Source organism: Belonocnema kinseyi, chromosome 6, assembly GCF_010883055.1.
Source record: "Belonocnema kinseyi isolate 2016_QV_RU_SX_M_011 chromosome 6, B_treatae_v1, whole genome shotgun sequence".
Taxonomy (NCBI): domain Eukaryota; kingdom Metazoa; phylum Arthropoda; class Insecta; order Hymenoptera; family Cynipidae; genus Belonocnema; species Belonocnema kinseyi.
Window position 1 is genome coordinate 14119883 of NC_046662.1, and position 27129 is coordinate 14147011.

General features: G+C 28.9%; 2 protein-coding genes across 2 annotated transcripts in view; both read right to left on the bottom strand.

The window, feature by feature from the left end:
• Positions 1–24546, bottom strand: part of LOC117174778 (transformation/transcription domain-associated protein-like) — a 28425-nt gene extending 3879 nt beyond the window's left edge. The window contains exons 1-4 of the mRNA XM_033364132.1: positions 16934–24546; positions 16756–16849; positions 8689–9237; positions 2534–2747 (exon numbers count right to left, since the gene is read on the bottom strand). Coding sequence (XP_033220023.1) covers positions 2534–2747; positions 8689–9237; positions 16756–16849; positions 16934–24516 — 8440 coding nt within the window. The 5' untranslated portion in view covers positions 24517–24546. The remainder of the gene's footprint in view (positions 1–2533; positions 2748–8688; positions 9238–16755; positions 16850–16933) is intronic.
• On the bottom strand, positions 24527–26865 carry LOC117175272 (transcription-associated protein 1-like). The gene is made up of 2 exons (XM_033364980.1): positions 24598–26865; positions 24527–24532 (listed from the first exon to the last, which is right to left on the bottom strand). Exons 1-2 carry the CDS (start codon positions 26863–26865, stop codon positions 24527–24529), a joined length of 2274 nt encoding a protein of 757 aa, XP_033220871.1.
• Positions 26866–27129: the final 264 nt, after the last annotated feature.

Sequence of the window (27129 nt, forward strand, 5' to 3'; positions counted from 1 at the left end):
AATTTTTTTAACAAAAAAGAATATTAAAAAAAAAATAATTTTAAACTAAAAAAGATTAATTTTCAACTAAGAATATTAATTTCCATAAAAAACAGGGAATTTCAATTAAAAATTAAAAAGGGAAAATTAAAATTAAAGAAATTTAAATGTGATTAAAATCAAATTTTAAATCCTATTTTAAAATAAAACAATAAAATATTCAATTGGAAATTCATGTCTTTTGATAGAAATTTAATTTTTGATTGTTGAAAATGCCGCTGATAGTTTTAAAAATAATCTGTTTTGGATAAAAATTCAACTAAGTGGTTGAAAGTTTGAAACTTTGTTACAAATTATTTTTCTTTAGATGAAAATTTATAATTTTAGTTACAAATTTATTTATTTGTTTGGAAATTTAAGTATTTCTTTGTAATTAATTTTTCAAACCAAAATTGAAAAGTTTCATTTTTTGATGAATTTGTTTTTTTAGTTAAATGAATCAATTTTTTAGTTGACTGTCGAAAATTCGTCTTATTTGGTAGAAAATTAATCATTTTTCTGGAAAATTCACGTTTTTGTTTGAAAATTCATTCACATTATTGAAGATACAATACATAGAAATGTTTTCAAACAATTATGGTTTTCCATAAAAAAGATTTTTTTTTTCAACAATATATATAAATTCTCAACCAAATAGTTGAATTTTTAACTAAAAAGATTAATTTTCAATTTATCATGGAACAGTTGAATTTTCAATCAAAAAAATTAATATTCAATCAAATAAAAAAGATAATTTTTAACAAAATACATAGATTTTCGGCGAAATAGTTCAATTTCCAATTCAGAAAAACAAATTTCCAAACATATAGTTAAATTTTAAGCCAAAATATCAATTCTTAACTACAAAAATAAATCTTTAACTGGAATATAAGATGAATTAAAAAAAAAAGAATTTTCAGAAACAAAAAAATGAATTTTGAACCAAGAAAATTAATTTCTATAAAATTAAAAGTAAATTGTCCATCCAAAATTCAATAATTGAATATTTAAATAAAAAGAACAATGTTCAACGAAAAAGAAACTTTTTTTTAATAGTTATTTTTTTCAAACAAAGTGGTCAATTTTCAACTAAAATGATGAACCTTGAACTGAAATAATTGAATTTTTAAACAAAAAGATGAATTTTCAACCAAGAAGATTAATTTCTACAATTAAGGACAAATTTTCGACTTAAAAATACAATTTTTTATCCAAAAATTAAATAGTTACAATTATAGTTTAAAATTAATTTTCAATCAAAAAAAAAAAATGTTTGACAACAAAATACATAAATTTTCAGTGAAATAGTTAAATTTTCAAATAAGAAAAACAAATTTCCAAGCATATAGTTGAATTTTAAGCCAAAAAGATCAACTCTTTACTAAAGAAAAAATAAATCATTAACTGGAAGAGTTAAATTTAAAAAAAAAAAGAATTTTCATCAGCAAAAAAATGAATTTTTTAACAAAGAAAATTAATTTCTACACGAACAAAAGACAAATTAATTTCTAGACGATTAAATTTTCATTTAAAAAGAACAATATTCAACGAAAAAGGAACTAATTCTATAAAAAGATATTTTCAAAAAAAGTAGTAAATTTTCAACTAAAATGATGAACCTTTGAATTTTTAAACAAAAAGATCAAATTTCAACCGAGTAGATAATTTTCTACAAAGAAAGACGAATTTTTGACCAAAAAATACAATTTTTTATCCAAAAATTGAATAATTACATTTTCAGTTTAATATTAATTTTCAATAAAACAAGAAAATAATTTTTGACAACAAAATACAAAAATGTTCAGCAAAATAGTAAAATTTTTAACTGAGAAAAACAAATTTCCCACCATATAGTTGAATTTTAAGCAAAAAAGATCAATTCTTAACTAAAACAATGAACCTTTAACTGCAATAATTAAATTGTCCCCTAAAAAAAAGAATTTTCAGCTGTAAAAAAATTAATTTTGAACCAAGAATATTAATTTCTACAAAGACAGACGAATTTTTGACTTAAAAAAGACCATTTTTTATCCAAAAACTGAACAGTTACATTTTCAGTTTGAAATTAATTTTTGATATTTACATTTTTAGTAGAAAAAAATTAATTCTCAACCAAAAAATAAATAAAAAAATAAAAGTTTTCAACTAAGAAAGAATTTTCAGTTAAGAGAGATAAAAAATTGCATACAAACTCTTGCATTTTCAACAACAACAAAAAATCAATTTTCCACCAAGAATATTAATTTTCTATAAAAAAAAAACGAATTTTCAAACCAAATTATGCATGAATTTTGAACTAGATACATGAATTTTCAACTAAAACCGATAAATTTTCAATCTAAACTAGAATAGTTAAATTTTCATTAAAAAAAAAATTAATTTCAAGTAAACAAAAAAGAGTTTTCAAACAAAAATTAAAGTTATATAAAGCTAATTATAAAAATAAATAATAATTGTTATTAAATTCCATGTTTTCCACATTTTTCAAGTGGGATAGACACCCTGAAAAACTTACCAATATCTGAGACAAGTTCCAAAATATTGGGCGTCAACCGGAACGGAACGGGCCTATTTGAGATCAGTTGTCCCGACGTTTTGTCGAGATCAAATTTGTAGTAAGCCACATTCATCAAACCGGAATCTCGATGAAGATAAATCATGTCCGGGTTCAGTCTTGTCAAGTGTAGGGCATATTCCGCGAAACAAGCTAATGAGACTTGCAAAGTAAACTGCAAAGAAGAGACATTTATTGATTAAAGTAGAATTTCAGGTATTTCAATCAGATTAATATCAAATTTAGAATCCTATTTAACGTCAAATAATCAAGTTAATATAAAGAATTCCCGAAAATGAAACCCTCCTAAAAAATAAAAGAAAAAGAAAAAAGAAACTAATTTTTTTTGTAATAGTTATATTTTCAAACAAAGTGGTGAATTTTCAACTAAAATTATGAACCTTGAACTGAAATAATTGAATTTTTAACTAAAAAGATGAATTTTCAACCCAGAAAAATTAATTTCTACAAACAAGGACGAATTTTCGACTTAAAAATACCATTTTGTATCCAAAAATTTAAGTTACATTTATAGTTTAAAATTAATTTTGAATCAAACAAAAAAATTTCGACAACAAACTACATAAATTTGCAGCAAAATAGTTAAATTTTCAAACTAAGAAAAACAAATTTTGAAGCATATAGTTGAATTTTAAGCCAAAAAGGTCAAATCTTAAATAAAAAATAAAAAAATCTTTAACTGGAAGAGTTAAATTTTTAATGAAAAAAAAGAATTGTCATCAACAAAAAAATTAATTTTTTAACCAAGAAAACTAATTTCTACACGAACAAAAAACAAATTTTCAACAAAATAAATAAATCTTAACTTAAAAAGATAAATTGGCAACAAAAAAATTAAGTAATTAAATTTTTATTTGAAAAGAAGAATATTCAACGAAAAAGGAACGAAGTCGTTAGATTCTTGGTTTTATTTTCAGGAATTCTTTATATTATATTAATTAAGGATTGGCCTTAAAAAATACAGGGTGTGTACTTTAATCCTCGTTAAATAATTGAATTTTCAAAAAGATAAATGAATTTTTCACCAAATATAGTTTCATTTTCAACCTAACAGATTAATTTCCAATCAAAAGGACGATTTTTCAACAAAATATATGAAATATCAACGAAACAGTTGAATTTTCAGCTAAAACAGATCAATTTGCAACCAAATCGTTGAAATTTGAACTGAAAAATGTCAGTTTTCAGGAAAAAATCGAATAGATCAACTTTCAGTTTAAAAAATTAATTTTTCAGACAAAAAGAAAACAAAATTTAAACCATTGATGAATTTTTAACTAAAATAATAAAAATTCAACTGAAAAAGATTAATTTTAAAACAAAATGGCGATTTTTTGACAAAAGATTTTAACTTGCAACCAAAAAAAATTAATTTTCAACTAAAAGTATGAATAATTTAATTGAAATACTCAAATTCTCGGTTGAAAAGATGAATTTTCGAACACCAAGATTAATTTTCAAACCTGAAGATTAATGTTATAAAAAAAGATTTTTCAACAAAATGCATGAATGCTTAACAAAATAGTTGCATTTTCAAACAAAAAGATTAATTTTCAACAAAATATATGAAATTTCAACCAAAGAGTGGAATTTTCAGCTAAAAAGGATCAATTTTCAATTAAATAGTTGAAATTTGAACTGAAAAATATTAATTTTCAGGAAAAGCTGGAATACATCAATTTTCAGTTAAAAAAATTAACTTTTCACAACAACAAAAAAACAAATTTTTAATAAAATTTAAGAATTTTCTGCAAAAAAGTTGAATTTTCAACTAAAAAAAAAAAAAGAATTTTTCAACAAAAAGATTATTCTACAACAAAAAAAGACTAATTTTCGAAAAAATAAAAGAATTTTCTACTAAAGAGATGAATTTCCAATTAAAAAGATTTTAAACAAGAATTTTGAAACAAAAAGTTGAATATTTATAAAAAAAAGATTAATTTACTAGCAACAATTTTTTTAAACAAACTATTTAATTTACAACCAAATAGGCGAATTTGTAACCAAATTCAAGATTTCTGAACCAAAAAGTTGAACTTCCAAGTAAAAAAGAAGACTTTTTAAACAAAAGGATTGATTTACTACAAATAAAAAACAACGATTATTTATCAAATTTAAGAATTCCAAATAAAAAAGTCAAATTTTCAACTAAAAAAGAAGAATCTTTGAACAAAAAGATTAATTTACAACAAAAAAGAGGAATTTTCAATCAAATTGAAGTATTCTCTACTAAAAAGTTGGATTTTGAACTACAAAAAAAAATAATTTTTATACAATTTTTTAATACCGAAAAAACTAATTTTCGAACAAAATTCAAGAATTCTGAACCAAAAAATTAAATTTTCAACTGAAAAAGAAGAAATTTTAAACAAAAAGTTGAATTTTTATACAAAAAGATTAATTTATTACCAATAAACTTTTAAAAATATAATTCAAGAAATCTGAACCAAAAAGTTGAATTTCCAACTAAAAAAGAATTTTTTAACGAAAAGATTAATTTAAAACCAAAAAAGAGGAATTTTCAATAAAATTAAAGTATTTTCTACTAAATAGTTGAATTTCAAACTAACAAAGACAAATTTTTATACAAAAAGATTAATTTAATACAGAAAAAAATTAATTTTCAACAAAATTCAAGAATTCTGAACCAAAAAATTAAATTTTCAACTAAAAAAGGAAATTTCGAAATAAAAATATTAATTTAATAATAAAAAAGCGATTCTTGAACAAAATTCAAGAATTCTAAACCAAAAAGTTAAATTTTCAACTAAAAAAGAAGAATTTTTAAACAAAAATATTAATTTACTAAGAAAGAAGACAAATTTTTAATAAAATTCACGATTTTTTAACTAAAAAGTTGAAGTTTCAACTAAAAAAGACTAATTTTTAATTAAATTTAAGAGTTTTCAACCAAAAGGTTGAATTTTTTTACTAAAAAAGATAAATAAAAAAAGATTATTTTACAACCGAAAGAAACAATTTTTAACCAAAATTTAAGAATTCTGAACCAAAAAATTAAATTTTTAACTAAAAAAGAAGAAATTTTAAACAAAAAGTTGGATTTTTACACAAAAAGATTAATTTACTACCAAAAAACTTTTTTAAACATAATTCAAGAAATCTGAACCAAAAAGTTGAATTTCGAAGTAAAAAAGAAGAATTTTTTAAACAAAAAGATTAATTTACAACAAAAAATAGGAATTTTCAATGAAATTAAAATATTCTCTACTAAAAAGTTAAATTTTGAACTAAAAAAGATGATTTTTCATACAACAAAATTAATTTAATACTGAAAAAAACTAATTTTCAATAAAATCCAAGAATTCTGAACCAAAAAATTAAAATTTCAAACTAAAAAAGAAAATTTTTTAAAGAAAAAGATCAATTTAATAAAAAAATAAATAAAAACCATTCTTGAGCAAAATTTAAGAATTCTGCACCATAACGTTAAATTTTCAACTAAAAAAGATTAATTAATAACTGAAAAAAACGACTTTCTAATCAAATTCACGAATACTCAACCAAAAAGTTAAATTTTCAACGCAAAAAGTAATATTTCTAAAGAAGAAGATTAGTTTAATAAAAAATATAAAAAAACGAGTATTGAACAAAGTTCAAGAATTCTTAACCCAACCTTTCCATTTTTGAATTAGAAAAAAAGATTTTAAACAAAAAGATTAATACCAAAAAGGCGAATTTTTAAACAAATTCAAGAATTCTGAACCAAAAAATTGAATTTCAAACTAAAAAAGAAGAATTTTTAAAAGAAAAGATTATTTTACTATAAAAAAAGCTACTATTTACCAAATTCAAGAATTCTGAAACAAAAATTCAAATTTCTAATTAAAAAAAAATATTGATTTAATAAAAAAAACGATTCTTGAACAAAGTTCAAGAATTCTGAACCAAAAAGTTAAATTTTCAACTATAAAAGAATTTTTTATCGAAAAGATTAATATACAACCAATAAAGAGGAATTTTCAATAAAATTAAAGTATTTTCTAATGAAAAGTTGAATTTCAAACTAAAAAAGACAAATTCTTATACAAAAAGATTAATTTAATACAGAAAAAAATTAATTTTCAACAAAATTCAAGAATTCGGAACCAAAAAATTAAATTTTCAACTAAAAAAGAAAAATTTCGAAATAAAAAGATTATCTTAAAAATAATAAAAAAAACGATTCTTGAACAAAATTCAAGAATTCTAAGCCAAAAAGTTAAATTTACAACTAAAAAAGAATTTTTAATAAAATTCACGATTTGTTAACTAAAAAGTTGAAGTTTCAACTAAAAAAGACGAATTTTTAATCAAATTTAAGAATTTTCAACCAAAGGTTGAATTTTTTTACTAAAAACGATAAATAAAAAAAAGATTATTTTACAACCGAAAAGAAAAACAATTTTTAACCAAATTTAAGATTTCTGAACCAAAAAGTTGAATTTTCAAATAAAAAAGAATTTTTTAAACAAAAAGATTAATTTACAACAAAAAATAGGAATTTTCAATTAAATTAAAATATTCTTTACTAAAAAGTTAAATTTCAAACAAAAAAGATGATTTTTCATACAAAAAAAAAATTAATTTAATACTGAAAAAAAACTAATTTTCAATAAAATCCAAGAATTCTGAACCAAAAAATTAAAATTACAACTAAAAAAGAAAAATTTCTAAAGAAAAAGATTAATTTATTAAAAAAATAAATAAAAACCTTTCTTGAACACCATTCTTGAACCAAATTTAAGAATTCTGAACCAAAAAATTAAATTTTCAATTAAAAAATAAGAAATTTGAAACAAAAAGTTGAATTTTTATACAAAAAGATTAATTTACGACCAACAACTTTTTTAAACATAATTCAAGAAATCTGAACCAAAAAGTTGAATTTCGAAGTAAAAAAGAAGAATGTTTTAAACAAAAAGATTAATTTACAACAAAAAATAGGAATTATCAATGAAATTAAAATATTCTCTACTAAAAAGTTAAATTTTGAACTAAAAAAGATGATTTTTCATACAACAAAATTAATTTAATACTGAAAAAAACTAATTTTCAATAAAATCCAAGAATTCTGAACCAAAAAATTTAATTTTCAAACTGAAAAAGAAAAATTTTTAAAGAAAAAGATTAATTTAATAAAAAAATAAATAAAAACCATTCTTGAACAAAATTCAAGAATTCTGAACCAAAAAGTTAAATTTTCAACTAAAAAAGATTAATTAACTACTGAAAAAAACGACTTTCTAATAAAATGCACGAATACTGAACCAAAAAGTTAAATTTTCAACGCCAAAAGGAATATTTCTTAAGAAGAAGATTAGTTTAATAAAAAATTTTAAAAACGAGTCTTGAACAAAGTTCAAGAATTCTTAACTAAACTCTTCCATTTTTGAATTAGAAAAAAAATTTTTAAACAAAAAGATTAATACCAAAAAGGCGAATTTTTAAACAAATTCAAGAATTATGAACCAAAAAATTAAACTTCCAACTAAAAAAAAAGAATTTTTAAACGAAAAGATTAATTTACTATAAAAAAGCCACTATTTACCAAATTCAAGAATTCTGAACCAAAAAGTTAAATTTTCAACTAAAAAAGATGAATTAAAAAAAAAAAGATTAATTTAATACTGAAAGAAACGACTTACTAATCAAATTCACGAATACCGAACCAAAAAGTTAAACTTTAAACTAAAAAAGAAGAATTTTAAAAAAAGTTAAATTTTTATACAAAAAGATTAATTTACTCCCAAACAATTTTTTAAAGCAAAATTCAAGAATTCTGAATTAAAAAGTTGGATTTCCAACCAAAAAAAAATAGAATTTTTAAACAAAAATATCAATTTACTACGAAAGAAGACGATTTTTTAAATAAAACTCAATAATTCTAAACCAAAAACTTGAAGTTTCAGCTAAAAAATGCATTTTTAAAGAAAAAGAATCATTTACTACCAAAACCGTCGAATTTCTAATAAAATTCAAGAATTCTCAAGCAGAAATTTTAATTTTTAACTAAAAAAAGATTAATTTACTATCATATGTAATCAATAAAAGACATGATGACTGAATAATAACAATTTAAATTAAAAGAAGTTTACCATTTTTCGAAAAGTCCAGTATTCTGTCGCTCCCGGAAATGTCTTGAGAGCCCAGTCCCTGATAATCGTCTTCGGAACAATCTTCGTTTGTACCTCGGTGTAGATTTTCCTCAGTACTTGATGACTGAGTTTAATGCCCCTGGCTTTCAGATTATCTAATCTCTCGTAATATAATGCGATAGCAGCATCATCCAAAACGCCCCTCTTTTCGCAACTCTCCTTGTAAATGTCCATCAGAGAAATGGCGGAAGGATTGTCTTCCACGAGCTGCATTTGAGAGTTCAAGGAAATGACTTTCGGAATTGTGAATTGAAGGAGGCGACGAGCCGTCTCCTTCTGTTTCTTCAAAATCAGATTCAACATCCTCATGAGCTGAAGGACCCGCTCATCTCGTCTGGCATCTCCCGAGCCATCATTCATCACAATCAGATAAGGATAGATGAGACCATTGTCTCCTAGAATTCTGAGTCTGTGCACTGTCGAATTGTGCCGTTGAACGATTTCTACCCGTGGTAGGAACTTTGAAATCTTCACATGGTAATTAAAGTACTGAAAGACATTTTTTGGTATTAGAAAATCCCAATTTATCTCACGATACTGTGAAAAAATGTCGCGCTGGGTCAGGAAATGAGAACAAAAACAAAAGAAAGAAAAAAAACGATTTTTTAAATAAATATGTGAATTTTTGATCGAATAGATGACATTTAATTTAATGAAACGCAGATAAACTGCAAAATTGAGAACTTTTATCAATTTTTAGAGCTCAAAGATTCAGATTAAATTCCAAAAATATAAATTTACATTAAAATTTTCAATACTCTAAATTAAAGAATCAAGCAATGAACTTTAAAAATGTTCAAAATTATATTTTTTAAAAGTAATTTTAAGCTAGATCAAATAAAAAATAAAAAATTATTTTTCTTTTAATTAACGATTTTTTAAATTAGAAGTTAAATTGTTTTCGTTTTTCTAGAAGTGGTTTTACATTTTTCCAAATTTTAAATCATTCTGGAATTTTTTTCAGAATGTTTAAATATATTTTTAAATGAATAGAATTTTTCCTACAACTGTTAGAAAATCCTGCAAATTAAAAAAAAATCCTTAAAATTTGAATTTATAAATAACAATAGGAACACTTATTATTTGTAGAAAAAATTAGAGTAATCTTAAGAGATATTTAGAAGTTTTAAAAATATCAAAATTAAATTTAGAATTTAAAATGATTTCACATCATTTATACGATGTTTGTGACCCGATAAAATTGGGCTATTCGTACCGAAATTTTGGTTCAAATACACACAGCCGAATTTAAAACAAAATGCAGATTTTTGCAGATTTCAACCAAAAAATTTAGAAACTTTTTAAGAATTGTGAAAAGCTTAAAAAGAATCAAAACATTTTCTTAAGATTCGCAGGAAAATTGAAAATGATTTTTCGTTTTGAAAAATTATTGTAACAGAAAATTTAAAAAGATTTTAAGAGATTTCCAAAATGATCAAAACAGAACCTGGAAGATTTTTTTTTAATTTACAGGATTTTCCAAAAACTGTAGAAAAAATGCGGTTAATTTTAAAATGTATTTAGAAGTTCTAAACAAAAATGTTAACACACTTCTTCTCAATTGCTTGAAGAGGTTTTAAGTTTTTAATTAATTTTGAATCTTTTCAAAACTATGAAATATCTCTTGAAATTAATCAATTATTTTTAAAAATAATAAGTGTTTAATTGCTATTTATACGCCAAAATATAACAATTTCACTTACAAATAAAACATTTTTTAAACAGAACGATTGAAAATTGTAACCTTAAAAGTTGAAAAGCTCTTCGAAATTCTACAGATTCAAAGCTTTCTATGTAAAACAATTCAGTTTCAAAGTGTTTACTTTTACATGTAATTTAATTTTCTCGCCTTAAATGAACAGTGAAATTGTTAATGTCTAAGAAAACTAATAAAAATGATATATGAATAAATTTATTTATTCAATTTAATATATAAAATAATATAAAGGAAGACCTAGAACTTTGAATGAAAAATATTTTATTGATGAATCATTAAAATTGTTATTTAAAAATAAAATTATCAGAATAAATGATATTATATTAATCTCAATTCGTATTAAGACTTTCGAATTCAAACAGTTACAATCTGGAAATTTTCAAATTTTGAACGGGTTTAGAATCGTTTTGTCAAATCAATTATTGTTCAGTTTTTTATACTTTAATTATTTACAATACTGTTAAAATCAAACTTGGGCAAATTTTTCTTCTGCAAATTCGTAAAATTCCCGGTTTCAGAAAATTCCCGGTTTAGCGGTCCAGCGGCCACCCTGATTTTATATTTAAAAATCCCAATTTATAAAAACGATACTGTAAAAAGATGTCGCGTCCAGTCAGGAATTGAGAAAACGGAGATTAGCTTTCAAAGAAAAAAATAATTTTCTACAGAAAAAAAAAACGATTTTGGAAATAAATATGTGAATTTCCAATCGAATAGATGACATTTAAATCTAAAAAAAATAAATTTACATTTAAATTGTTCAATTTTCTACAAAAAAAGACGAATTTTCATCCAAAACAGATCAAATTTCAGCCAAATAGTTGAACTTTAAACTGAAAAATATCAGTTTTCAGGAAAAAATGGAATAGGTAAATCTTCAGTTAAAAAATAATATTTTTTCACACAGAGAAAAAGATGAATTTTGGACAAAACATTTGAATTTTCAACCAAAAAGATTAATGTTCAGAAATATAAATGATGTTAAAATCTAATTTAGAAACCAATTTAACGCCCAATAATAAAATGAATAAAAAATCATAAATAAAATTAATAAAAAATAATATAATACAAAAAAAACTTTTTTAATTTTTAACAAAACAGTTGAATTTTCAAATAAAAAGGATTCATAAAAAAAACACGGAATTTCAATTTAAATTGTAAAAAAAGGGAAAATGAAAATAAAAAAATTTTTAATGAGAATTAAATCAAATTAAAAATCCTATTTAACGTTCGATAATCCAATTGATGAAAAATAAATAATGAATAATATAAGTAAATAATAATATAATGATTAAAAAACTTTTTTATTTTTTAACAGAATAGTTGAGTTTTCAATTACAAGAGATACCTTTTACAAATAAAAATTAAATATTTAAATTTTCAGTTAAAAAGTTTATGTACAACCAAAAAGGTGATTTATTAAATAAAATAATAAAATATTCAATTGAAACAGTTAAATTGTCAACTAAAATGATTAATTTTTAACTGTTCTATAAAAAAGACACACAATTTCAACTTGAAATTTAAAAGTTAAAAAAAGGGAAAATGAAAATTAAAGAAATTTTAATGAGATTAAAATCTAATTTAATATCTTATTTAACGTCCAATAATCCAATTTATGAAAATTAAATAATGAATAATATAAATAAACAATAATATAATAATAATAAGCTTAATTTTTAAAAACAAAAAATCGTATTTTCAACCAAATAGTTCAATTTTCCACCAAACAGATTAATTTTTTAAGAAAAAGACGAATTTTCAACAAAATACGTAAATCAGTTTTCAGGAACAAAAGGAATAGATAAATCTTCAGTTAAAAAAAAATAATTTTTCACACAAGAAAAAACCAATTTTAAACCAAAGTGATGTATTTGTAACTAAAATAATAAATATTCAACTAGAACAGAATAATTTTAAAACATGAAGATTAATTTTGTAAAAAAAAAAGAATTCTCAACGAAATACATGAATTTTTAACCAAATAGTTACATTTTCAAACAAAAAGATACATTTGGAAGCGAATATTAAATACTTAAATTTTCAGTTAAAGAAGTTAATGTTCAACCAACAAGATAAATTTTTAAATAAAATGATAAAATATTCAATTGGAACAATTACATTTTGAGTTAAAATGATAAATCTTTAAAGATTAATTTCAACAAAGAAGATTATTATTTTAAAAATGATAAAATTACAGCTGAAATGATTATACCTTATCTAGAATGATTTAATTTTTAACCATATAGATGAATTTTTAACCAAGAAGATTCATTTCTACAAAGAAAACAAGCAATTTCAACTAAAATAGATCATCTACCAACCACAAATTGAACAGTTAAATTTTCAGTTAAAATAAAAATGTTTTTAAATTTATAAAATATTTAAAGTTTTAAATAAAATGTTGAATTTTATATTAGAAAATTCCAATTTATCATTCACGGAGATTCACTTTCAAAGAAAAAAATAATTTTCTACCAAAAAGAACAAACAACTTTTTTAATAAATACGTGAATTTTTAATCAAATAGATGAAATTCCAATTTAAAAAGACAAATTTACATTCCAATTTTTAAATTTTGAACTCGAAAAGATCAATTTTTTACCCAAACTAGAACGATTAAATCTTCAGTTGAAAAAATTAACTTTCAACCAGAGATAAATTTTCAACTAAAATTATGAATCTTCACCTGGAATTGTTGAATTTTATATCTACCAGAAATATGAATTTTTAACCAATAATATTAATTTTGTGCATAAAAAGATGAATTTTCATCCAAAAAATATAGAAATAGAATTGGATATATATAATAAGAAATAGAATAGTTGAATTCTTCGTTAAAAATCAAATTTTCAACCAAAGAATTGTATTTTCCAAAAAATAGTTGAATAATTTTCTACTAGAAAAGTTAAATTTTTAGTTAAGCAGATGAATTTTGAATTAAATTCTTAAAGAAAAAAATAATAATTTTCAACAAAAGAATTTATTTTTCAACCAAAAAGTTGAATTAATAAGCAAAAAGATTAATTTACTATAAAAACAGACAAATTTTCAATAAAAGTAAAGAATTCTCGGATAAAAAGTTAAATTTTCAACTAACAAAGATGAAATTTTAAACAGAAAGATTAATTTTCTACCGAAAAGAAAAAGAATTTTTAACAAAATTCAAGCATTCTTAACCAAAAAGTTTAATTTTTGACTAAAAAAGAAGAATTTTTAAATAAAAATATGAATTAAATACGAAAGAAGACAAATCTTTAGTAAAGTTTAAGAGTTTTCAACCAAAAAGTTGAATTGTCAACTGAAAAATATGAATTTTTGTAGAAAAAGATTTATTTATTAGGACAGAAGGCGAATTTTTAATAAAATTCAAGGGTTCTGAACGAAAAAATTGAAGTTTTAGCTAAAAAAATCATTTTTAAACAAAAAAGAAAAATTTACTACCAAACAAGACGAATTTTTAATAAAATTCAAGGAATCTCAACGAAAAAAATTAATTGTTCAACAAAATTCATGAATTTTAACGAAATAGTTGAATTTTGAACTAGAAATAAAATCAATTTTCAACAGAAAAGATAAATTGTCAACCAAAACATAAGTATTTAAGTTTTGAATGAAGAAAATCAAGGTTCAAGCAATATAGAAACAAAATTTCAATAAGATAGTTAAATTTTCGGCAAAATATAAATTTTTAATTAAAATGAATTAGAAGAATAGTTGAATTTTATACTGAAAAAGTTGAGCATTTAGCTGAAAAAATGATTTTCAACAAAGTAGTTACATTTTCAAAAGGAGATGAATTTTCAATTAAAATGATGAATCCTCAAACACCAACAAAGGAACTATTTAAAAAAACTACTTGAAGTATTTTCTTTTTCTAAAATGTTGAAGCGGGAACTTTAAAATTGTAACCAATTTTGAGTTGGAATAATTTTAAACCAGGAAGCTAAATTTTTAACTAAAATTATGAATCTTTAACTAGTATAATTAAATTTTTACCAAAAACTATGAATTTTCAACTAAAAAAGGATCAATTTTCAACTAAATGTTGAATAATTAAGTTTTTAGTCAAAATACGAATGTTTAACCAAAGAGATGAATTTTTATCTAAAATTAAGGAATATTCGACTGGAATAATAGTTACATTTTCAGTTGTAAAAAGAAAATAATTTGCAACCACAAAGAAACAATTTTTCAACAAAATAGTTAAATTTCCGGCAAAAAAAAACTCCTTTTTATACAAAGAAAAAAAAAGTTTTCAATCAAATTTTCACTAAATATGTGGATTTTCAATTAAATGGTTAAATTTTTAATTAAAAAAGACCAATTTTTATCCAAATTGTCGAATTTTGAACAATAAAAGATCAATTTTCATTCAAACTGATGAATTTTTAACCAAAATTATGAAACTTCAACAGGAATTTTGGAATTTTATACGAAACAGATGAATTTTCAAGGTGAATTTAGAAACTAATGGAAGTCAATTGAAACCAATTCAAAGATATGAAAAAAACTTCATAGAATTCAGTAACTTTTTCAAGGCGAGGTTAAAAGAATTAAATAAATTATTTTTAAGGTTTAAAAAAATCAGTGAATTAAGTAAATTAAGGAGAATTAAAAGAAATCGAAAAAATCCATTTATTTAGGTAAAAATTGAGAGAGTTCAGAACAATTTAGGGGAACTGAGAAGAATTTGATGAAATTCATAAAAAAAATCAAGCTGAATTTAAAAGGAAATCAAGTGAATTGAAAACAGTTCAGAATTTTCAAGAAAACAATGAAATCCATTGACTTAAGTAGAATTGAGTAAATTTAGACGAATTAGAGGGAATTTAGCAAATTCAAGAGAATGCTAAAGAATTAAAAAGAATTCGGGGTGAATTAAAAAATTCAAATCTTTAAAAACCCTACGATTTTCTAACCAAGAAAGTAACTAATGACTACAGAACAATTTAAAATAATTTAAACGAATTCGAAAAATTGAAAAAAAAATCGAAACTGAGTAAACTTAAAAGAATTTAACAGAATTCAGGATACATTAATAAGAATTCAGAACGAATTCCAAAAAAATTGCAAAATATATTTGAAAATCTCATCAAATTTTTGAAATCCCTCAATTCTTGTGAAATCAGTTGAAAATTTCTTTGTGATTTTTTTTAAATAACCTAAACTATTTCAAATCCCTTAAAATCTTTTAAAATCACTTTAAATTTATAAACAGACCAATTATATAAAAAAATTTTAATTAAAAAAAATCCATTGAATTAAGTAAATTTAGATGAATTAACGTGAATTTTAAAAATTGAAGAGAATTCCAAAGAATTTAAAAGAATTCAGCGTAAAATAATATAATTATTAAACCTACTTAAACCCTACTTATTTCTAACCAAAAAAAAGACTAATGTCTACAAAGGAATTCGAAAGAATTTAAATGAATTGAATAAATTTAAAAAAAAAATTTTTTAAACAATTTATTTATACAAAATTCGAGAGAATTTAGAACAATTTAGGGAGAATGAGAAGAATTTGATGAAATTCATAAAAAATCAAACTGAATTTTAAAGACAATCAAGTGAATTGAAAACAATTCAAAAATATGAAGAAAAAAATTGAATCCATTGGCTTGAGTAAAATTGAGTAAATTTAGAATAATTAAAGTGAAATAAAAAAAAATCAAGAGAATTTCAAAGAATTTAAAAGCATTCAGGGTGAATAAAAGAGAATTCAGGATGAATAAAAAAATTCAAATCTTAGGAAATCCTACGAATTTCTAACATAAAAAGTGACTGATGACTACAGAACAGTTCAAAATAATTTAAATGAACCAATCAAGTGAACTGAAAACAATTAAAAAATATATAAAAAATTTAATGAATAATTCAGTTAGTTTGAAATCAGTTCAGAAAAATTAACAGGGCATTCAAAAGAATTTGATGAAATGCCTAAGAATTTAAGGTGTGTTTACATGAATTACAAGATAAATTAAACAAAACGAAACTTTTAATCCATTGATTTAAATAGAAATGAGTGAACTAAGAATAATTTGGAATCTTTTGAAATTCCTTAAACATTTTATACTAAAAGCTCTTGAAAATGCCTTAGAGATTTTAAAAATACCCTAAAATCTTAAAAATTTCCTTAAATTATATTGAAACATATTAAATATTTCTCTGAATCTTTAAAAATACCCATAAATATTTCAAAAGAATTCAAGATACGTAATACAGAAAACTGAACACTGATGATACTAAATAAATTATAAAAAACTTTAATTCATTTTGATATTTTACCTTTGGTAAGAGATATCCTCCAGGCATTACGATATCCGCTGTTTGTAGACTAAAATGTCTCAAGAATCTGCACTTTTCCTCAAGTAGAAACGACCTGAAGACATGAAAATTGCAATAAAATTACTCGTAAATGAACCTGTTGAAAAAATAATTACTTCAATTTTATTAAAAAACAAACCTAGGTGAAATTTTGGCCTTGTCCTCCAGAATCTTGATCCACTTTTTTAAAGTTGGAATCAGATGACAGACTAGAGCTGTTTGCTCTTTATTCAAATCGAAATCCTGGGCAAATTCGCTCTTCATCTTCTGAAAAACCGGATCCTGACAAGTGACCTGTATCCTCCTTGCCAAAGCCTCGGAAGTCGCTGAGCGATTCTCATTTTGAGAAGAGATGTTCTCCATGCCAAGGCCAAACGTTGCGACGAGTTTCTTGATAATGTAGAGAATGTGCGATGTGATTCTCACGTCAGTTGTGTTGAGCGTGTCTTGATTCTCAAAGATAACGGCATAACACTTGGTCAAGATTTGTCTCAAGTGTCTCAAAACTTCACCATGCCAAGGTTCTCGAAGCCTCGTCACTTGATCAACAATTGCCTCCAAACTCGAGATGATCGTCGGATGAATTTCCCTCAGTTTTTTCATAATCGTCGAACACCTCACCATTGGCTTCGATGCTTCAATCCTAATTGCTTGTTGCTGCAACTTTCCCACTTGACTTTCAACTACACCTTGAATTTTCCCCGCCTTTAAAGTCACGTAAAGTGTCCTTATTGGAAAGTAGACAGCCTGAGGATACATCCTCCCAATCACGTTCAAGAGATTTACTATCACCTCTCCCTCGACATGCACAAGCCACATCAAGATCTGCGGGATCCAGGGCAGCCAGTGAATTGGATGAACCTCACAGACAGATTTGTCGACTTGTTGAAGCAACGATTTATTCTCATCATCATAATTGAGTAGCCAGAGGACCTTTGCAATATATTTCCTTGACTTTGATTCGTTGTGGTGTTTGCTAGCCTTCAGAAAGCAGGTGATGGCCGAGACTCCAATCGCAATCTGGCTTGGTTCTCCAATGAACACTTGCTCCAGATAATCGCCCCAGAGAGCCCAGGCCTTGACACTGTTTTCGTTCATTTGAACCGAAGCCGAAAATGCCTTGTTGGCTTCATCAGAGTCGCCCATGAGGGAAAACAGTTTCCCTTTTAGTGCAAACAACTCCGAATTCATCCCTTTCTTAAAATATCCTATTTCAGTAGACTCGATGCAGTTCAATGCGTTCTTTAAATCGTTGTTACCTCTGATCGAAGCCATTTGTAAGTAGCATTTAACCTGCTGCTTGATCTTCTGATAACAGTCCACTATTGTCACACTTTCGACCCCATGAATTTTGGTCAACGAATCGAGACACACGCTGCTGAGATTATGTTTTCTGGCGACTCTCCCGAACATATTGGTCGTATGTGCCCAGGCGTGAACAAAGTGCTTCGAGAGATTTCTGGCCTCGTCGGGCTGCGAGTCGAAGAAATTGATAACCGATTTGTAGTGTAGCTCTCTCCAGGCAAATATATTCGACCAATGAAGAAGGTCGTCAGCGATCGAGGGAAACCTATTTTTCCAGGTCTTGACGATCGACTTTAGAGGCAGAAAGGATTTCTCCTTTCCAAGAAGTAATGTTTGCTGGACTTCCATGGCCTCCTGGAGTTCAATTATTTTCTGCGTGGCTTGCAAAATTGGCAGATGACATTGGCTAACTATGTGAGGAAGTCTTCTCCATTCACGAATGCACGAAACTGAAGCCATCTCCACGCATTTTTTAACACCAATCAGATTCTGATTTTCAGTGCAATGTATCGCTAGAAAACCTTTATAGAGGTTGATTTTCCAACTCATCTCCTTGGGTGCTTTCTGTTTTACTTGCTCCAACGACTCTTGCATCAAGTTCCAATCCGAGAGTCTCCAGGAACTATCGAGAATTAGGAACGGATCTTTCGAGGCTGTCGTCTTGCTGTATTGTGAAAGCAAATCCCACTGACCGAGTTCCTTGGCACAACGAATCCAATGCTCCTCCCAAAGAAGCACTTCTTTTTGTATATTGACAGGAGCTGAGCTGGTAACAAAATCAGTTTTAAACCTTGTCATCGCCAAGTCATAGGCAACTTGAGCTTGCTCGAAAAATCCCTGTTGTTCGAGGGCAATAGCCTGCTTGGTCTCTTTATAATGAGCATGCTTCTGCCAGAGTCCGGACCACATGTCATCTTCTGTTAATAAAGAATACATGTCACCAAGAGCGTCAAGAATTTCATTGTTTGGATTATCTACTGGCTCAAAATCATAACAATCGAACTCCTGCGGCTTGGACTCCAAGATCATGTGTTCCAACCCCAGAGTCATGCGATGCCAAATGTTATGCGACTTTCCCAAGTACTTCATGATTGCTGGTTTCATCGGGATTGGAGGATTGCACCTAGACAAAGCTTCAAGGAAGGTAGCAACTGCACTCGGCTGACAATCCTTCTGCATTAGGTGTGAACCACTACACACAAATGGCACCACCTCTTCAGTCAAATTAAGCTGTTCCTCTTCACTCAAAATATCCCAAAGTTTAGGGAACGTATCTAACCAAACTTGCTCTGCAAGGTTTGTATCTACATGACAAAGATGGCATGTTGCAGTCAAGAACTCGAGAGTACGAATACTTTTTATCCTATCGAGAAACTGACAATGTTTAGTAACCAAGTCAGTTAGCGTCAATCGTCCAGCGATATTTCCTTCAGAATCCAATTTAAAATCTAAATCCAAGTCTTTCGTATCCTTTTCCTCCTTCTCGGGTTCTTCATTCATAAATGTATCCATGAAACAATTATTAGGCTCCTCTGTCAAATTCATCAGACTTTTAATACTTGGCAGAACAATATCCTCGTCGGTCAACTGAATTTGAGACGTATGACTCGCTGTGACCATCAGCAGTTCAATGCACTGTTTAATCCAGTAGTGTCGACCAATCATGTCCCAACCTTGACTACAAACGATGTAGAAAAGCCTATCGAGCAGTTGATGTTCCATAGATCCGTTGAATACGTCAAAGAACTTGATTCTGATCTGGGGATCTATTGAGCGCAAACCACTTAAAAATGCCGGCTGCAATTTCATGGTCAGCTCGGTTGTATTGAGGCTCTTGTCTTTATAGATGAAAAGTATAATATCCAAAAAAGGAGACACAAGTTCTAAATCACTAGGAAACCGGAGTTCGATGTTTTGCATCATCTTAAAGAGGAGGAGCGACTTTTCTCGCAAACATGGATGCTGGCTCATCATCACAGGATCTTTGTTCCTAATCCATTCCTCGAGAATTGTCACAATTGCTTTCATGACTTTGAGATCTTGTGAGCGGCCAATTAGAGCAACAAGAATTGTATTCACAAACGTTTTCCTGTCTTCCACATCCATCACTCCAATTTTATTCTTCAAGAGATTAAGAGACAAGATCAAGAGATCGCTGCCCGTACTATCAATTTGATTTTGCCTGGAATTCGTATGGATGACTGTTATTTTGTAGACAACTTTCATAAAGAGACTCATCAATCCATCGATGTAATTTTGATTACTTGTACATGAAGCATTCAACAGCGTAAGAGAATTGGACAAGGAACTAAAAGTAGCGTTTACGTCCTTTTCATAATTTGAGAGCCCATCTCGTATGAGCTTAGCTATGGACTGATAAAGCGAATCCAGTTCTTGGTGCTGACAAGCAACAGTAGAAAAAAAGGGTTCCGGTGGGAAGATCTTCATCAATTTGGAGAACAATGCAAAGACGAGATTCTGAATTTTCATGTTGCTACTTGAGACGCAAGCACCCAATTCATTTTCCAAATCACTAAACATTGAGAGAACCTGTTCTTTTTGCATTAAACCGATCAACGTAAGCAGCAGTTCTAATGCTTTGCATATGGGCTGATAAATCGGCTGAGATGTTTCTAGACTTGAAAAGATTTTCTGGAGCCAAGAAATCTTAAAATTGCAAAGATGAAACCAGATCTTTGGATTTAAAGCTAATTTTAACAGATTAACAGATCGCGTTGTAAGAAAATCTATCTGATTGGCTTGTTGTGGGCTGGTGGGATTCAACTCACAGCATAGTTGAAAAAGGAAATTGAGAACCACATTAGCATGATGACTGTCGATCCGATTCACCGTGTCTAGTTTTATTTTCGGTGCTGCTTCAATTTTGATTGGAATTGGAGAGATGTTTCCGCCTTGAATTGCAAAGCGTTTTGTACCCGCCAGAATCTCATTCGACGATCGTTTCGCTGGCTCATATTCTTCTGCCTCGAAATTTTCAGGTTCACTCTTGACCCTCTCCAACTCCCATTTGATAATTGTCTCCGAAATGTCGACAGCTATTGTTCTTTGTTCAAGCGAAAGAGCAGAACCAAGTTTGGAAATTGAATTGACTAGGGTGTGAATAAGTTGATGTCTCTCTGGATAGTAAGCCTTGTAATTCGTCACGATGGTAGTCAAGATATGGCAAAGGTGGTTTGACGTGTATCCGTCTTCAAGGATGACATTCTTTGTATGCATCACCGTGCTTCCCTCCTTCATCCTATGTGCTAATGCCGGAAATAAAACTTCAAAAGCCTCCCTCACAACAAGTCTTGCTTCAACAGCAAAAGCCTTTAAAAGGCTGTAAAACACTTGTACAACAATTTTCTCGCTAATACTAAACTTGGCGATGATGTGGCTTAGCAGTAAGTGACCATGGTACTTGCTCACTGGATCGACACATTTCTCAGTTGAAAGACAGGGCCAAGCAAAACACATTAACCGACGTACTTTTTGACTTTGAGTCTTATTAGTCACTTCATGAATATGTTGCGAGGCCTTCTCTACTAAAAGGCAGGCGAATCGGAGTACGTAAATCCTCAAAGAGTCTTCAATTTTGCTGTTGTTCTCGGTGGCGATGATTTGGTTGATGAAGACCGAGACAACGTTGTTTGGATTATCTTCGTAGGGTGTCGGAGATCCTCCTATCAGTTTCGTACCGTCTCCTTTTTCAAAGCTGGCTGCGAAGCAAGGTATAAGAATATACTTCAAGATCGAAGCCTTTAACTCCTGTGAGATAAAGTACTTCGGAAAGTACTCCACAAACTTGAAGAATACGTTTCTCTTCCACTCGACTGTGTAATCCTGAGCAACAGTGTTTTGTAAAAACTCCTTCAAAAACTCGAAATCTGTTGTAAAACTACCAGAGAAAGACCTTAAAAGTTGGAAAAGAAGATCAATATCGTTGGGATTTTTACTAAAGAAGTGGAGCAGTATCTTGGCGATGAGCTTCGGTTCCTTCCAATGCCTAGTGTCGATATAATCGAGGTTTCTGTGCAAAGTTTGGTAGTCATCGTCCTCCCAAATTTGTCTTATTATAAGAATCAGATCATTCTGCATAGGCAACCACTGATTATCGAATTTTCTCAGAATGGATAGAATCTTGATTGCTCTATAACGAAGCTCACTCTTGTCGGCCAGACTCTGGTTACTATCAGATCGGCAAAACTCAAAAAGAATTTCTCTCAATTGCCCCGGGTCTTCTTGAATACAATCCCTAAACGGTTTTCCTTCTTCATGTTTCAATAGAAACTCCAAGAACCTACCACAAGAATCGATCTGGATATTATCCTTTAAAAAGAATTCCATACTATTTGATGGATATCGCAATAAAAACCTCATCACAGGAACACGAAAAGGACTAGACGCTTCAATCATCAACTTTTTCTCCGCCCCTAAAACTGTCTTACAAATCGGGCTGATCCATTTCGCAGAAGCTGTGGGTGTCTTCTCCAGCAATTCAATAATCATCACAATATTCATCTCGATCTCGCCAGATTTCGAGATGCCTTGTTTCGCTTCAACTAGATTTTCCAGAAATACCTTTAAATGTTGAAACATTTGATCACAGAGCATTCCGCTAAAAACATATGGAAAAATTTCTGACATGTAAACTAAACGTTTCAAGGAATTTGTCTTTATATTCCGAGGATCTTTAAAACTTTCAATCATTGATTCCACGTTTGCATCGACGAGTTCTTTCTTCACTGGAAAAACAGAATTGAGTTTCTTCATGCACTCGAACGCAGTCTCTCTAATTTCATTTGGTTTATCCAAAGCTGTGTAGAGAACCTTGAAGATGTCATCGCGACATTTACAAAGATTTTGATACGAAGCGAAAGCTCGAATAGCGGATTTCTTCAGAGGAGTGAAATCTGTCACAGATTTATAGCAAGGTTTCCTGAGCAAACGATCATCCGGGAACATTATAATAAAAAGAAGATCCTGATAGAACATTTTATGCTCAGGTATCTCCAAGTTGACACTAAACAAACTGGGATTGATGTTCAGACAAAAGGTATTTCCCTCCATAAGTCCAATTTGCGTGTTCACTGGTTGATCAACTAATCGGTGTTTTATTGGTGGTATCATGTCAGCTAAAATATCCTTGTGTGGTTCCATCACACTTATCAAGGTTTCTCCTCGTATTTCAGCAAGAAGTCCAAGTAATGCGATCGCTTCCTCTCGAACATTGGAATGCGGAGATGTTATTTGCCTCATCAGTTCCCGAGTTGCTTCTCGAAGACTTTTTTGCTGAGTTTCCAGAATCTCTGGGTTTTTCTCCTCAATCTCGGGATTAGCGCAGATCCGAAGTAATGTTTCCAAATTGGTCTTGGCCATATCAATTGCTCCATTCGATATTTCCTCGCTTAAATCCATCATGACGAAAATAAGAGCTTTGACGAAGTTGATGAGATGGTTAAGAATCCATTTGAGAGACATCTTTTCCGAAAAGAAATTGATGGCCACACAGCCTCCAAGTTTGGTGTACCAGGCTCGTTCGTAGCAGAGGGAGGTCATCTTCTCTGCAAGATATTCCATCAAAGGAAGCTGACATGCTCGTTCTTTGGATCCAAGAATTGTCGTCGCAGTCTCCAAAATAAGCAACAAGGCGAGGTGTCCAAATTTGCTCAGTTCCTTGTTTTCGTGACCCATCACGATCTTGATTGCGTCGATGATGACTAAAGGATCCTGTCGTGCGAAAGCTTGTCGGCCTACGAGGGGAAAAGGTCCAGCTTGCTGAGCAATTGCCACCATCGTGTAGTGCCTCAGGTAGAAAATTAAATTTCCAAGCACTGAGGTCTTCAATTCTGCATTAAGCACGGCGAGAAATAGTCCACTGAGTGCTGTTTTGTGAACATTTCTAGCAACACAGACTTCGTTTATACAAAAAGGACCCTGCTGACGAATTATTTCCGCTTCTTTAAAACTTGCGTGATTGAAGAAGCCAAGTAATGTCTGTGAATCATCATTAATCGTAATGGAGGCTGCTAAATAAGAGTTTATGATATCCGAAGCCTGCTTTTTGTAGAAGACATCGGCAGAGGAATTCAGAATCGTGTAGGCGCCCGCGACTACTTTATCAACAGAGAAACCAATCGGTCTTGAATACTTTTCAAAGGTGGTGATGATCGCTGGAACTTTTGTTGCCTCCTCAGTGTATTCTATCTTTTGTGGGTCTATCAAGACTTTCCTATTTTCTCCTGCCAGCTTCCCAAGTATTCTAAAAGCCACCTGAGCTGTCTGTTCCGAAGGATCTCGTATAATTCGCCACAAGCTTTGTATCAGATCTGCAACTACTGGTCGAAACTGGGCATAAAAGAAAGCGGGTTCAAGGTTGTCGACGCAGAGTTCCAAAGTTCTTAAGGCTTGAGTCATTATTTCGGGGCTACCACTCAAGGCAGAGACGATAGGATTTATCAGTTTCGGGAGATAAGGCAAAAGAGAGCTAAGCCTAACAGGAACAGTGAGGCAAAGTTCAATCAGCAATTCTTTCATCTGATGCTTGTGAAGTCCGGATTGGAACCTGTTTAAATCTTCTAACAATTTCGGCAAAAGAGGAAGAAACTTCTGATAGAGAAGATCATGAGATCCTCCACAAATGGATCTGAAGAGCGCCCGTAGGAGCAGGAAGTAGCGCAGTGGTTCCTTTGCTGTAGTCGCAAATTTCAGGGCGTTACTTACAATTTTCTCCAGATTCGGACAAAGCATGTGCTCACTTGAAACTGGGGAAAAGGAAACACTTCCAAAAACGATTTTAAAGTATCGCAAGTAAAAATCGCTCCTATCATTGTTGGATGCCATGTACTCCATTCTTTCCAAGAGATACTCACTCAAGATCGCACCGAAAATCGGAGACATTACTGGGTTGACGAGAAATCCATTAGTGATTGTCTCCAAAATCCTATTTTTGAAAGTACAGTCCATCATGTACTCAATCATCGTCGAGAATATCTCCCGGAATGTCAGGGGATTCATCATTGTGAATATGGGAAAGAAATGATCCAGAAGTTCCTTCTCCTCTTTGAGTTTCAGTTTTTGCAGCTCTCCCTGACTTTGAGCGAGCTCAAGACGATCAAACTTGTAGACATCTAAAGCCTGAAGCGACCACTTTAGCATTCTAATAAAGAGCAGAGTGTCCTTCGGATGAAATTGTTTCGACGAGGATGCATCTCCCTGCTTGTATTCACAAAGTTTATAAGATATACTTTTTGTTCCTAAAACGAGATACTTAATCACATTCCTATTTTCTGCTATAATTGTTTGCACATCAGTTTTTAAGTTGCCTCGCTGGAATTTCTCCAGTTTCGGCTCGGATTCTGCAATTGATTTTGACTTATTCACGAGAGTCGGTAAAATCAATTTCGCGATCGCCTCAAACTTCAGGACGTAAACTTCCAAAATTTTGACTAAAAGCTCTCTCCCTTGATTATTTTCAGTCATTGGTTGGACTTTAATACATTCAATAAAGTTGAAAAGCACCCTGGAGGAAAAGATCTGTACAGTGGAAGGCAGACTTTGATCGTGAAGACGTTTACTGAAGAAATTCACTACCTTCTTGATAGCAGGAAAAGAAAGCTGATGTCGAACGTGATGAGCATAATCTCCAACTGTGATGATCGCCGTGGGCCTAAAAGTTTCGTGTGTCATCCATCCAGATCCTGATAGAGTTTTTTCATCCAACAAGATATCCAAGTAAGGGATGAATTTCGTTTTTAAATCGGTTCCCATAAAATGCTTCATTCCAATCAAAAGTTCCTTTCGGATGTTTGATGCTTCCTTAGGACACGAATTGAAAAGCCGAAAGATTCCTTTGATTATCAAGTTGCTGTGTGGACGAACTAGATGTGGAGAAATTTGCATGACGGCGCCAAGAAACGTAAGACATCTAATCCGCGCCCACACAAAGTCGAGGAACACTTCCTTATTAAAACCTGTGGACTCTGTTTCCTGTAAATTCGGTTCCAGGATGATGGCCTTTGCAACGAGAGGGACAATTTCTACCAAGACTTTTTCAACATTTTGTCGGTACATACGGAGCCAAAACGCGATAATGTGTGTAAAATCTTGTAGGAATTTTAATGAAAGAGCTGATCTTGGTACGATATTGTAGGTCACCTGATTCCCATCGGAAGAGGCCTTTGTGGTCTGAATCGTAGTGATTGTGAAGATTTGTTTAAGATGTGATTCGATATTTAAATCCTGCAGACTGTCTACAATTATAGGTGGTTTAACTCTGAACATTTTCGGCATGTTAATCGGTAGCTGATTATAAATTAATTTGATGAAATGCAAACACTGTAGAATTTCCGGATGAAAAGGTGGCTTGAACTGTTTGTAAAGATCAAAGATGATTTTTATAGAGATTACCACATTCTCTTCGTTTTCAGTTTGCAAAAGTTTTAACAAAATTTTTAGGCTATCTGAGACGTAAGGTTTAAAATACTCATTTTTCGGAAGTCTCTGTAGAATTTCTAGGATTATTTTTCGAACTTTGTACAAATGATTTTCAGCTATAAATTGTGGCTGGCCATCTCGCAAGATATGCAGGCATATTTTCATTAGTTGTGCCAAAAAGGCTGGGTAGTGAGGCGATGCGAGAATTGTGTCTAGATTTTCCGATAATTCTTGAGCGGCCTTTAATTTTATTTCATCCTTTGTGTTGGGCTCGCCCAGTGTATTCACAAAGGACTTGTATGTGTTCATTTGGGGATCCAAAGTCGTCATTTCTGTATCTCAGGTTGAGTTTAGAGAAAAAGTAAATCTGGAAGGAGCAGACATTTTTTCATAATGAAAACGTGCTTGATGACAAAGAAGTTATCTTTCTAGAAATAATTTTATATTCTGCAATCTCAAACAAAAAAAGCATGAAACAAGAATCTCAAAATCAAAATTCATTGTTGCCTGTTTATCTTTATGGTTCATTCTTTTTGAATGTCTAAGTTAAATATTCAATCCTTTTGTTATAATGTTTAATTTAGTAAAATTAAA

Excerpts from the sequence above, each read along its gene's own strand:
- LOC117175272 (XM_033364980.1), bottom strand. The coding sequence starts at position 26,865 with ATGACGACTTTGGATCCCCAAATGAACACATACAAGTCCTTTGTGAAT.